The 14557-nt window shown below is 42.2% G+C and overlaps 1 protein-coding gene across 1 annotated transcript; it reads left to right on the top strand.

Moving 5' to 3' along the window:
• Positions 1-2004: 2004 nt before the first annotated feature.
• LOC110091435 (vomeronasal type-2 receptor 26) lies at positions 2005-12244 on the top strand. The gene is made up of 5 exons (XM_072977023.2): positions 2005-2368; positions 2606-3460; positions 4494-4721; positions 5336-5462; positions 10284-12244. Exons 1-5 carry the CDS (start codon positions 2078-2080, stop codon positions 11183-11185), a joined length of 2403 nt encoding a protein of 800 aa, XP_072833124.2. The 5' UTR covers positions 2005-2077; the 3' UTR covers positions 11186-12244.
• The last annotated feature ends 2313 nt before the right edge of the window (positions 12245-14557 follow it).

Genomic DNA, 14557 nt, shown 5'->3' with positions numbered 1-14557 from the left:
TTGCATCCTCTCAGGAAGTAGACGTGTATGTTTTTTTCCCCTGCCCGGCATAGAAATAACACAACACTTGACAAGATTTCCCCCCCCCAAAGGTCCAGCTCAAAGTTCTGAAGAAGTAATTACCTCAAGCTGGTCATTACTCAAATGATTATAATTTGATCACAGGCTGAGCACTAGAAGCTTTCCGGGGTATTCTAGAGTAGAATTAATAAGCGTGCCAAACACAGTTTTATATATATATATAAAAATCCTCCGATGCAATTGAGGGGTGGGGGTAAAGAAGCGGTGAGGGCTCTGTTGATTTCATTTCTGTCAGTTTTCGCCCTGCTGTTTTTTTTCCCAGCCAGAGATGATAGAGGATGATTATCCATCTCAGCTTCTGTTCATCCCCTACAGCCCATACCTCTGTTGATAGCTGAAGAAAGGTCAGCATATTTCCTGTTCAGATGAGGACATGCATTACCTTTGTATTGTTTAGTAAAACTGAGTTAGATCAGTAGTTTATAAGATGGGAATTTGTGTCTGAAGGAGGATTTTGTTGCCACAGGAGTAAGGCTCTGGTGCTGTGTGACCTTAGTTACCCTTGCAAAGAAGGAAAGACGATGAGTTGTTCTGTGAAGGATCTCCTCGCGGTTCCTCATGAGTGGTACCAGCCCGGTGGACTCCTCATCGGTGGGATTATTTCTCAATTCATTTATATTTTCCAAGAAGCTTCCTTCAGGGAACATCCTTCTCAGAACCTTTTTGACGTTGTAAAGTAAGGATCTTTATCCCTCATTACCTACTTGACCCCTTGCATTTTGAAGCCAGCAAAATTACAAAAATACAGCGGTAAAATTACATCAAAGAATTCTAAAATACAAAGAATTCTAAAATACAAGGTAATAAGTTGATTAAGGAGTAGAGAGATGTATTTATTCTGTGGTGTCTGTTCTTTCTTAGCATAAAGAAAATCACATTTTTTTCACCCCACCCCACTCTTCAAGAAGAGAAAAAGAAAATTTGTGATAAATGGCTTACCAAGAAACTGGACCAAAATGATTCTTAACCTTTCTCATATTGCTTGTGGTAAAACACCAGGAACACTGAACCTGATATGGGCTGGTCCAAGGAATAATAATAATATATTCATTATGCAGTAATAGTAATATCTGCTAAAATAACATTGTCCTATCTGCCCAGAACAATTTTGCCATCATTTGTTTGTTTCTTCGTTCGTTCATTCATTCATTCAATTAATTAATTAATATATATACTGCCCTATTAGGGCAAGAACACCATTCTGGGTGGTTTAATAAATAAAATCCATGATGATGATGATGATGCCTTCTGTTTTCACCTATTTTATTTGCCAAACCTTAGTTCTACTTCTCTACGAAGGAGCTTTCTCACGTTTTGTCCCTCATGGACAGCTTTGACAGAACAATAAGCGTAGACCAGAAATGAAAAATAAAAGTTCTTAACGTTGTACAAACGTTTTGATATTTCACTGTGCTTTAGTTGGACTTCCTACCCTCCTCCAAGGATCAGATGCTGGTCCTGGCCTTCCTTCCTTCCTTCCTTTCTTTGTCGGTTTCTCTCAGCCCTTTCTACTTCCTCCGCCACCATAGAATCTGCACCATTCCATACAATTTCCCCAGGTAAACCTGTTCAGAAATAATACTGTTTTGCACAGGAATATAATAATTCTCCATAGGTTGATGGTTTCTTGTGGGGGAAAAAATATCTCACAGAGAGAACTCTTACTGTGAGGAGAGAAGGGTGATATTTTCCTTGTTTTTACACCATGAATGAAAGTGCAGAAGAAGCTCTAGACTGCTGTGCTTCACGTTTTCTAGATCGGCTTAAGCTTGAAGCCATGTGCACACAGATAATACCAGAAGAAGCCAGATTCTCTTTCAAGGACAAAAGAAAGCCTTAATGCTTTCAGTACAACTGTATGCAACAGCTGATAGAACTAACTGAATGTGCAAAGGGTTGTGTTATTAATAGAGGGGGAAAAGACCTGGTTTAAGTCTTGGAAATTGATGGACTGTAGAAGTTTTGTTGCAATCTTTTAAATAACTCTCTTGACAGCATGGTGCCAAAATTCTACCAGCATGCCCTGGCCATGGCCTTTGCCATCCATGAGATCAACAAGAATCCCAAGATCTTGCCCAACCTCACCCTCGGCTTCCACATCTGTGACAGCTACTATAATGCAATGTTGACCTATCGGACCACACTTGAACTGCTCTTCAAAGGGCAGAGATTTGTTCCCAATTATGACTGTGATGGACGGAAAAATCTCCAAGCGGTCATTGGGGGACTTGGCTCCGACACCGCCTTTCTCATGGCTGACATCTTAAGGCTCTACAAAATCCCTCAGGTAGGAAGGGATACAGGGGTCTACAGGATGTATGGTGAGCTTTTAGGCACTTACTCTTCTGTTGTTTTTCTGCTAATTCATGCATCAGAAAAAGGTGGAAAATGGAGGTGTAGAAATCAGTTTGGTTTACAGACCAAAAATGCCATAACTTCTAGCAAATATTTTCCCCCATGAATGAGAAAATGGAGCAGAAGAAATACTTCCAAATTCTAACTACAACTGTACTTTTTCCTATAGTTCGCATCTGGCTCTTTGGATGCTGATGAGATGCACTCCCTCCACCCTCACTTTTATCACATTGTCCCCAGCGAAGACCGCCAATACATGGGGATTATACAGTTGCTTCAGCATTTTCGATGGATATGGGTTGGGATGTTAGTTGCTGATAGTGATAGTGCGGAACGTTTTGTGCAGACGACAGAGCCACTCTTTTCTCAACATGGAATCTGTTTAGCTTTTGTACAAAGAATCCCACGACAACCTAATTTTGATGATTTGGGTGAAACAATTGCTACAGTCTCACATAAAATATATGCACCTTTGACCAATCAAAAAATCACTGCTTGTATCATCTATGGAGAATCCTTGACAATTGCCTGGATAAGAGCAATTATATTTCTACATGATCCCGAAAATACAGGGTACCAGACATATAGAAAAGTATGGATCACAACAACTCAGATGGATTTTATACTAACAGGTGCAGAAATGTTTTGGGGTCTTCAGGTGTTTGAAGGCGCTATCGCCTTTATGATTCACACGAAAGATCTTACTGAATTTGGAGAGTTTGTTCAGCCTATCAAACCTGGCTGGAATGAAAGAGACGGTTTCCTGAAAGATTTCTGGGAGCAAGCCTTTGACTGTTTCCTTGGAGAAACCGTTCCAGACAATGAGAAATGTACTGGAGAGGAGAAACTGGCAAGCCTTCCTGAGCCTCTTTTTGACATGCACTTGACTGGACACAGTTACAGTATCTACAATGCCATCCATGCCCTGGCACATACTTTGCATGCCATCTACTCGTCCAGATTGAGACACAAAATCATGGTTGAGGATCCAGATGTTGTGCTTCAACACATTCAGCCTTGGCAGGTGAGATCTAGACATCTTTCCAAATATTTTGATTACTATATTACCTCAAGTTGGGACTCTAAATCTTCCTAATTCTTTTATATTTTGTGTGTTGTGTGAGCTCAGATCAATTCCAAATTATGACAAGCCTTTCCATGAAATTCAAACAGAAAATACACAAAAGTGGTTCCTGTTTCTTCATGGACAACCTATAATTTGGAATTAGGTGTGATGTGTTCCATTTCTTTTGTGCAGGAATGTGTTTTCTTGCATGCTCCATTTTATACAGTGGGGTCTTGACTTGAGAGCTTAATCCGTATTGGAAGGCGGTTCTCAAATCAAAAAGTCTGTAAGTCAAGTCTCCATTGACCTACAGTGCATTGAAAACCGATTAATCCCGTAACAGGCCGTTTTTGTTCCATTTTGGTTTTTTTCTGGTCTGTAAGTCAATTCTCAGTCTGCAAGTCAAACCTAAATTTTGCGGCCAGAGAAGTCTGTAACTCAAAAAGTCTGTAAGTCAAGCCATCTCTGTAAGTCAAGGGTCCACTGTATGCTCCATTTCTTCTTTAGAAATGGAGCATGGAATACAACTCATTCAGAAAGTTCATAATGAAAGCTATTTTTTACATTTCTCAGATTAAATAGATGCAATATGAAGAAGAGTAAGACTACATAAATCTGAGTCAATATCCTATTCCATATTTATGTATTTGTTCGAAGAGAAAAAGCTGTTGTGCTGGTCCGATGAGTCTCAGGAAAAAACTTGACTGGTACTTTCTCAAGTATCTAAGCTAACTTACATATTTATGTACTTATTCCAAAAGAAAAAGTTGTGGTGGTCTGATGAGGTCCTACTCATGTCTGAGGAAAAAACTTGACCTGTACTTTGTCAAGTATCTAAGCTAACTTATACACATGGAAGTTTAGGTTCATGTAAATATAGAATTGGATGTTGACGCTATGTGGCTGGAAAATGTTTTGCTTTCCCTCCTAGTTTCAGTCTCTGCTTGTCTTTCAATCCAATTTGTTTTTATTTTCTTTTTCCTTCAACTAGCTTCACCCATTCCTGCAAAAGTTGTCATTTAACAACTCAGAGGGAGAAACAGTGTCCTTTAATGAGAAAAGAGAAATAGGAGGTGGATTTGACATCATGAATGTGGTCATATTCCCCAACAACTCTTTCCATCAAGTGAAAATTGGAAGGGTGGTTCCCGGTGCTGTTGAAGGAGAAGAAATTGTGATCGATTGGGATAGAATTGTGTGGCACCGAGGCTTTAACGAGGTATGGGTTGTGGGGGGGTCCTTCCCTAAGGAGGTCACGTAGGTGAATGAAGTTTCCTATGCTTTCAGATCTCATCAACATGGTGTATTTGCCTGTAAAATAAAGACAACGGGTTCTGGACTATGGGCTAAGTTTCCTGGAAGAAGGACTGCTAGCAAGAGATGGCTTGTATTAAACAAAGACAGGGAAGAATGTGTTTGCCACAGCATGAAGGACTTCATCAGGAAGGCTTTAACCTGAATTGGAAGGGGGAGGGAGTCATAAGCACAGAGTTCAAGATAAATGAAGCCTTATTCACAATAAGAGGAACAGACCAAACTGTTCTATGTTTCTATAAATGTTCCTGACCACTTTCAAAAACGGGATGCAATGTTGACTTTCCAAATATATCTATACTCAATTTGAAAGCAATTATATTATTACAGTTTTATCTGCAGAAGTGAATATTGATTATGCAATTCTTGAATATTGTTGAGTTATGAAGGGATCCAGGGGAGATTGTTTCAAATGACCAGGGGTTGGCCAACCTGGTTTCTGTAGGGTATTTGACTAGGAGGAATAATACATAACCTCTTTGTGATGACCCTTCTCAACTCCCTTCTTTTTATGAACAGGTGGTTCCCATTTCGGTTTGCAATGAGTACTGCCATCCTGGCTTTCAGAAGAAAAGTAAGGAAGGAGAAAAATTTTGTTGTTATGATTGTGCTCTATGCCCAGCAGGAAGGATTGCAAACCAGACAGGTGGGTGTTTCAAATGTTATTTTCCTTTTTTGTTTATATAGATATAATTGAGTTTCTTGGGTCAAATGAAAAATATATATTAAGAAACAAAGAGTTGCCATGGCTGATATCTTACTATGAAACTCCTCAATGGTTAATGATTAAATCAAAAGACAAAATCTTGTACTGCAACACTACAATGTGACATTTGGATGATATCATCCTCATGGGGTTGTGCGACTGTTCAATGTACATGTCGAAAGACCAGTAGTTGTAATACAACCACAACACATACGTCTGGACCTTCAGCAGCACTTCAGCAGTGATTGGGAGCTATTCAAAGCCCCTCTTTCCCCCACCCCACCATAAAGCCCTCAGAGGCTTTAAAATCTAATGATTTTCTCTGGAGGAAAATCATTAGAACTTAGAAACCATGAGTTGCAGGAGTACCATTCATGGTCTTGCTCACAAATGGCCCAGTGAGCTCTATATTGGCATGGCAAATCAACAAATATGAGGGTACGAAACTGAGGAGTCAGCAGGGAATGCACCAAAATAGGCTTACTCTTGTGCCTTTGGAGAAACACACAAGCAAACACATCTACACAGAGCCAGAGAGCAGCTGTGAACTGGAGATGATGGGTGCTTAGGCTTCAATGCCATCTCCTGTGCAAGAAACCGACAATAGATGAAATAGAGTCCAGAGTAATCTTCCCTGACTTACATCAGTGGAAGAAAAATGATGTCCCCGCAGTGGTATATTTCTGCTGATTAACAAGTTCTGTAATTTTAACCCCTCATTCTTTTAACTAATCCTTACTGTGTGTGCTTTTTCATCTGAAACCTGAAGCAGGGAACTGTTCCCTTGGCCTGTGGTATTCTTCTTCATGCAGCCTTCCTTCCTTCCTTAATAATTTATTTTCAGCGTTTTGTACTATTTTCTCAGTGTTGCCACACTCGTGAGTGGTTTACAAAAATGAAGAATAACACAATATAATGACAATTATAATAATAATACTTTAAAAAGCCACAATAAAATGTTATTAAGCCCTGCCCCTATTTGGAGCTACTTCAAATAAATGCAAAAACGAAAACCCATTCACCATCTGAGGCAATTCTGCACTAGTAGAAGGCAGCTGAGTATTCTTCAGTGAAAATTAGGTTCCTAAAACCTTAGAGGGTTGGTACACTTTTTAAATGTCTATACATATCTTTTTTCAAAGGACAAGGGCCTGAACCAAGAAAACTATGTTCCTTTTGTTTGTTTTTAGGTCTTCTTAACACGAAAGACTTAGAACAATGTGTGGAACAACTAGCTGTTTTGCGGGGAGTCGTTCCACCCCATACAGAGGTCCTAAACCATTCAGAGCTAGAGATGGACACTAAGCTCTATAAAGTGCTTTGTGCTGAATCAACTGTTCAGCACCAAAGGTTCTATGATTAATCTCCCCCTACCCCTTGGCCAGGAGGTCCATTCACCTTCATCAACATGCAACCAAGGTCCTTCCTCATCGACAGCATGCCAGTTGGGGAAGGAGCTCGGTCTGCCTCCTCAGGCAACTGTGACTTGATTCTTCCTGGCCCGTCTCTTCATTGGACTGGCCAGCTGCCTGAGGAGGCAGGGAAGGATCTGATGAAGGAGAGTGGGCCATATTGTTGACTTTGGTGCAAAGCACTTCAGATCACTTTGTGCCCATCTCTATTCACGGCTCTGTAGGTTATGCCAAACACATTAAATTGTGCACAGAAACTAACAGGGAGCCAAATAAGGCATGCCAAGATTGGAGATATGTCTTCATATCTGCTGGTACTTGTATTCATTTCTATATTAATTTAATTTATATTCCAACCATCTAGACCGACGTCTACTCTGGGCAGCTCACAGCAAATTCATGAAACAATTTCATAAATACAATAGCCGTGTAAGATAACAACGCCATAGTATGATACAAGATAGCAAAAATAAATAATGACAGAGGGGAAGGCCTACCTAAAGATCCAAGTCTTGAGCTTGCTCTTAAAAACACCCAGCAAGGGAGCCAGGCACATTTCTGAGGGTAGATTGCTCCAGAGATGAAGGGCCACTGCCAAGAAGGCCTGGTTTCTTGTTCTTTCTCTCTGGGCCTCCTTTGGCAGTAGGCCCCTCAACCAAGTCTCCTGGCGAGAACGAGTGATACCGGTAGATCTAGGTGGGAGAAGACGTTCTGCCAGATGTTGAGGTCCTAATGCATTTAGGGCTTTATATGTCGTCGTTAATACTTTGAAATCAATGCAGAATTGAATGGGCAGCATGGACCAGAGTGGTGAGGGCCCCGCCATCAAGATAGGAACGCAGCTGGGCAATTCACGTAAGATGGAAATAGGCGGTGTGAACCACTGCTGATACCTGTGTTTCCATGGTAAGCACTGGAACTAGAGGGACCCCCCAGGCTGTGAACTTCAGTTTTTGGGGTGAGAGTCACCCCCCAAAAAGAGGGAGTTTACCAAACCACTGATGGCAGGGGCCATCCACCCTCAGGACCTCCCTCTTGTCTGGGTTCAGCCTCAGTCCATGCATCTGTATCCACTGCAATTCAGCTTCCAGGCAAAGCTTAAGGGATGAAACGGTATCCACTGTTGTAGGAAAAAAGGAGATGTAGAGCTGAGTGTCATCAGCATATTGATGACATGAAGCTCCACATCCCCTGATGACCTGACCCAGCGGCCTCATATAGATATTAAACAGCACTGGGGAAATAAACCCCTGCGGAACCCCACATTTGAGACTCCACAGAGCCGATATATTGTCCCCAAGCTCTACTCTCTGAGGATGGTCCTCCAAGAAGGATCGGAGCTAGGCAAGCCCCAGACCACCGATTCCCCACTAGGAGAACCTCCTCAGAAGGATACTGTGGCCAATGGTGTCAAAGGCGGCTGAGATATCGAGGAGGACCAACAGACATTTTGCCCTGTCAGTCTCCCTCAATAGGTCATCAAACAGGGCAACCAATGCTGTTTCCATGGCCTGAAGGCGTGGCCTGAAGTCTTGACTGGAATGGACCCAGAGCATTGGTTTTATCCAAAAGGGCCTGAAGCTGGTCAGCCACCACCCTCTCTGTCACTTTCCTGAGGAAGGAAACATTGGCGACGGACCTATAATTGCCAATGTCGTTTGCCGCCATACTTGGTTTCTTCCTAATGGGCCTAATAAGTGTCTTCTTGAGACCTTGCCCTCCTGGAGAGACCCATTAATTATTGCCATGGCCCATTCGGTTGTTATAGGCCTGGCTGCTTTGTAATCAATCTGGCTGCCACAGTCTGGACCCACTGAAGGATCCATACGGACTTCAAAGGTAGCCCAGCGTAGAAAGTATTACACTAGTCTACTTTGGAGATTAATACTCACAGAACACTGTTAGGCACTTCTAATAAAGTCTATTTTATTTTTCTTTATTTTATCATGTCTTCTCTTGTATTTGTAGTTGTCCATTTTTAAAGCAATGTTATTTGACTTTAACTTAATTTTATGGTTGTTATTGTAGATTTGTTCTTATGTTGCTGTCACTTGTTTGTGCACTGCCCAGAGTGGCCTGGCAGCCAGATGGGTGGTTTAAAAAATAAGTAAGTAAGCAAGCAACCAAGCAAGCAAAGGGCACAGCTGGACAATCATTTCCTTTAGTTAGGGCAAGTGGGGTAAGGAGATTGGGGCCTCTATCCTCCTTAAGCACGGCTTCCTGCACAGATGGAGATGCAGAGTAGAATAAAAATTCATCAAGGATGCAGGGTCCTCCTGAGGTCCTCTTGAGTGTGGCAACCCTACATGATAGTACAGTGGTGCCTCGCTTAACGAGCGCACCGTATAACGAAATTGCATAGCGATGCGGTTTCCGCGATCGCTAATGCGATCGCTTACTGATGGCCCCAATGGGCGAAAATCGCATTGCGAAGACCGGTAAGCGTTTCGCTTACCGATCTTTGCATTGTGACGCTGAAAATCAGCTGTCCGGCGGCTCCAAAATGGTTGCCGCGCAACCCAAATTGGCCGCGTGCAGCATTTTCGCGCCCTGCCCTCGCTTACCGAAAATGGCGGCACAATGAGGAAACATCGCATAACGGTGAGTAAAGAAGCCATTGGAATGGATTAAACTAAGTTTAATGCGTTCCAATGGCCTTTCCCCTCCCATTTAGTGATGTTTCATCATAGCGAAGGTTAATCCGGAACGTAACCTCGCTATGCGGGGCACCACTGTACACTGGTGCCTCGCTTAACGATTACCTCATTAAACAATGAAACTGCTTGATGGTGAAGTTTTTGTGATCCCAAAACGATGTTTAGATAAGGAAATTTCGCTTGATGATGATCGGTTCCCTGCTTCGGGAACCGATTTTTCGCTAGATTATTTTTAAACAGCTGATCAGCGGCTCTAAAATGGCCGCCTGCTGTGCAAAATGGCTCCCCGCCGTGTTTTAGGACGGTAACAATAGATAAAAAGGACAGACAAAAGAGAAAAATTACCCCGTGAGTCAGAGACTCTAACATCGTTTGGCTCTCTGATTTCTCCAGTTGGTTCCCGGTGAGAAAACAACCTCTCTGAATCAATTGAATTAAACAAGTTCATCATCATTTAGCAGATTCATTATATTAATCAGGAAAATCATAATTCAGGGCATTTTGAAGTTGCTTATATATTTAAATATTGAAAATTGTCCTATTTGAATAAAGCAGACACATGTCCCTGTGAACAAAAGCTTTGAATGGGATCATATTTCACACCTAAATAGGTTTCGATGGAATATTTCTATGTTATTGTATTTGACTTTATTTTTACTTTCAATGACTTGTTCTTCTGTTTCTTTCTTCAGATATGGATGACTGTTTCGAATGTCCTGAAGATGAGTATCCAAATGAAAACAAAACTCGATGCCTGCCCAAACTTGTCATCTTTTTGTCTTATGAGGAGCCTTTAGGGTGGGGTTTAGCCTTGGTTGCTCTCTCTTTTTCCCTGATCACAGTCTGGGTCTTAGGAATTCTCATGAAGCACCGAGACACCCCCATTGTCAAAGCCAACAATCGGAACCTCACCTACACTCTCCTCATCTCTCTCCTCTTCTGCTTCCTCTCTTCTTTGCTCTTTCTTGGACGACCTGGAAAGTTGAGCTGCCTCCTCCAACAGCCGGCCTTTGGCATCATCTTTTCAGTGGCCGTTTCTTGTGTGTTGGCCAAAACCATCACCGTGGTTGTGGCTTTCATGGCCACCAAACCAGGATCCAACATGAAGAAATGGCTGGGAAGAAGGACAGCAAACTGCATTGTGCTCTCCTGCTCCTTGGGTCAAGCAGGAATTTGTTCTGTGTGGTTAGGAACATCTCCCCCTTTCCCAGCATTTGACATGCAATCGTTGACTGAAGAGATTATCCAATTATGTAACGGAGGCTCTGTTACCATGTTTTACCTTGTCCTGAGCTATTTGGGCTTTTTGTCCCTCGTGTGCTTCACGTTGGCCTTCTTAGCCAGGAAACTGCCAGACACTTTTAATGAGGCCAAGTTCATCACCTTCAGCATGCTGGTCTTCTGCAGTGTGTGGGTGTCCTTTGTTCCCACCTATTTGAGCACCAAGGGGAAACACATGGTCGCTGTGGAGATCTTCTCTATCTTAGCTTCCAGTGCGGGTCTCTTGATCTGCATCTTTGCTCCCAAGGTTTACATTATTCTCTTGAGGCCTGAATTGAACACCAAGGAGCATCTTAGAAGGTGGAAGAATTAATGAAATGAAACAACTTTTCTAGCATAGAAACATACTTCCCAAGGAAATGATGTTATACTATATGTAGACTTGGTCACTCTCACTCATTTTCACTAGTTTCTGAAACCACTACGTGAAGTCTTTGGGAATTTTGTGGTGTGTTGTCACCATTATGATGGTGACATGCAGCTCTCTCTTTCCTTTGTTTTATTCTTTGGGTGGCTCCTGTGTGGCCGAATGTGACATAGGAAAAGGAGAAGGTTTACATTTTGAGAGCAAAGAAACACACCCGAAGGATTTCACGCCTTTGTTTTATATTTCTCCTCTTTTTCCCATCCTAGATTCTTCTGGATCAATTCCCTTCCATATTCCCCATAGTCTGCACGAATCTGGTTCTTTGAATCAGTAGCTACATGTCTTCCTTTTTCACTGTTTAGGCCCAACAGGTGGAACACCAATGAGCTTCAACTGGAGGGCTGGTTGAAGGTTAGGGGTAAATACTGTGTTTTAAAAAGGGCTAACTGTGGCTGATGTTGCATAATCATAATTTCGTCTGAAACTTTAATACGGGCTGTTCTGCTCTGAACTTTTTCATTTCATCATTGCATTGTATTGTGAATTAGAAATTAGAGATTGCCTTGTTATCGATATTTGAGAATGTGGAATATGCTAATGTGATTAAAGAATTGATAACTAATTAACAGCAGAGAGATTAGTAATAGCTAGGCAATGGAAATCAAAATCTGAATTTCAAATGGATGAATGGTATAATGAAATATGGAATATAGCTATAAATGATAAATTAACTTGTAATCTAAAGGTTAAGAAACGAGAGTTGAAAAATAATTTTTTATGAAATATGGGGCAGATTCTTGGAATATGTATTAACGGAAAGGGGAAAGCTCCAAATCAAGAATCAATGCAGTTCTGGAGAAGAGAACAGTAAAAGAAGATGGAGGAGGAAGATTATTGCAAGACGTCCTGTCTACGGTGGTGGGGAACACAGTTAAATTGTTATTTGATTGGTGTACTTTATGTTTTAGTTGATAAAAAAAATAAAATTCATTGATTTTCCTTTGACTTCTTTTGTCGCTTCATTTTGTGAATCTTTTTCCCTACTTACCTCCTTTGATTGATATAAATCTTCAAATTAATTGCAACTGTGGATGGCCTCATGTGATCCGTGCTTACACCTTTTGCCCTCTGGCGCAATATAGGGGCCTCATAGAAATGCTATCTAGCTCGGTGGTTTAATCCTCTGGCTGCGTAACCAGAAGACAGTTGTTCAATTCCCTACTGGGCCTCTTTAACAGGGGTTGGTACTGATGATATCCGGGGTGCCTGAAAGCTCTGAAATTCCAAGATGATGGTGATGAGGGTTTGACTTAGTGCTGACTTAGAAACCCCTAAAATGATTTAGGACCTCAGTATCTATCTATCTATCAGAACATCTCCCCTAGAAAAGAGCTTGCCATTTACATGCTCCTCCCAAACCACAGCATTGAGGGCGGTGAAAAATTAAGATGAAAAAGAGGACATCAAGAAATCAGGCATTCTGGGGGTTGCCCCCCGTACTCCATGAAATAAACATCCATTTGGGTTATGCCACACTCTGTTCCTTCTAACTTTTAGGAAGCTATTAAATTCATAATTTTATATACAGTGGTGCCTCGCTTTACGATTGCCCTGCATTACAATGAAATTGCTGTACGATAATCTTTTTGTGATCACAAAACGATGGTCTAAATAGGGTTTTTTTCACTTTGCGATGATCGGTTCCCTGCTTCAGGAACCGATTCTTCGCAAAACAATGTGTTTTTTTTACAGCTGATCGGTGGTTTCAAAATGGCCGCCCGGTGCTTAAAATGGCTCCCCGCTGTGTTTAGGGACCGATTCCTCACTATACAGGCAGCCAAAATGGCCACCATGTGGAGGATGTTCGCTGGACGGTGAGTTTTTCACCCAATGGAATGCATTGAACGTGTTTCAGTGCGTTTCAATGGGGTTTTAAATTTCATTTTACGATGTTTTCGCTTAAGTGCAATTTTTCTGGAACAGATTATTGTCGTTAAGCGATGAACCACTGTACAAAGGTCCCAGCCGCAGGATGGACGTTTTAATGTCCTGGAGCTGCGTGGCTGGCGTTTGCCCTCCTGGTTCTGGAGGACCCGAGGCAAGCTCCGGTCACGTGTTAAAAGAGGGCGAGCGAGCAGCTACTTAAAGGGACGTTGGCCCCCGGTGCGCCCTCTTTCTTGCTCTGGCGATCTTTTGTGATTTCTGGTTGCCGTTAAGGGGCCGGATAGGGAGGGATTTTTCGCCTATCCCACACTGGGGAAGGATTTGTTGGCACTTGATTGGTGGTTATCCTCGGTCACACTGGCGGGTAGTGCGGAAGAAAACAGCTTGTTTCGGTATGTTCCATTGGTAATTCTGGTAAGCCAACAACGCATCCGACCTCCTGGCTCTGCAGATCATGCGATTGCAGGACCAGTGGCGGGAAGATGTGCTGGGCCACCAACAGTCATCAAGTGAAAATGTCTTGAATTTTGGGGTGTTTATTAGAGGCCGGCCGGGTTCCTGCTGTCGTCAAGACCACTGGGACCTGGGACTCACCCACTGACTGATAAGGGTATCGTGGATGCCCTGCATTTACCTGTTTCCGCATTACTGCAGGCCTCTTCATTCGATGAGGCCAGCGATATATTTGATTTAATAAAGTGTGGCCCATATTTAATCCTGTCTTGCATCTTTATTCTGGGATCTGGGTGGGCAAAGTATCAAGAAGGTGGTGTTTGGGGTTGGGGGTATGGGTTCGCTGGTGTTATAAAGTGTGGTGCCAGAGAAAACAAACCAACAAACAGAACTGAGGATGGAAAATCCAGCACAACATTTTCTGATTGAATTCTTGTTTTTCTCTTGCACTTTTTATTGTTTCTTTGATACAGTTAATGAGTAGAAATTAGACATGGGATCGTGGGTGTCTCTGATTTCAGAACAGCAATGAATCTGCTATATGTTTTCCAAAAAAAAAGGAAAGGAAAGGAAAGTGAATAGGTACAGAAGGTTTTGGCTCTCCGAACATTCCTCAGGCACTTCACCTCTAGAGTTCAGTGCCCTGAGGTTCAGCTCCAGTTGCTCCACTCAAGACACATCTCAACCCTGGACCCATTGGAATGCGGCTCCACATGGTAAGAGGTATGCAGGTGGGACTGAGACCCAGAGAGCCCCACCTACTTAACAAGAAAGGACAGGTCACCTTGAGGAGTTCTCCAAATGTAGACGATTTTTGCACAGTTCCTTCACTCCTTGTGGGCCACAACCTCACATTTTTGTCTGAAGAAATGGAAAACAATCCATAAAAGCTTACCCTGAAACAATTGTGTCATGAGAGTA

This window comes from Pogona vitticeps, chromosome 6, assembly GCF_051106095.1.
Source record: "Pogona vitticeps strain Pit_001003342236 chromosome 6, PviZW2.1, whole genome shotgun sequence".
Classification (NCBI taxonomy): domain Eukaryota; kingdom Metazoa; phylum Chordata; class Lepidosauria; order Squamata; family Agamidae; genus Pogona; species Pogona vitticeps.
This window is presented reverse-complemented; position numbering and strand designations above follow the sequence as displayed.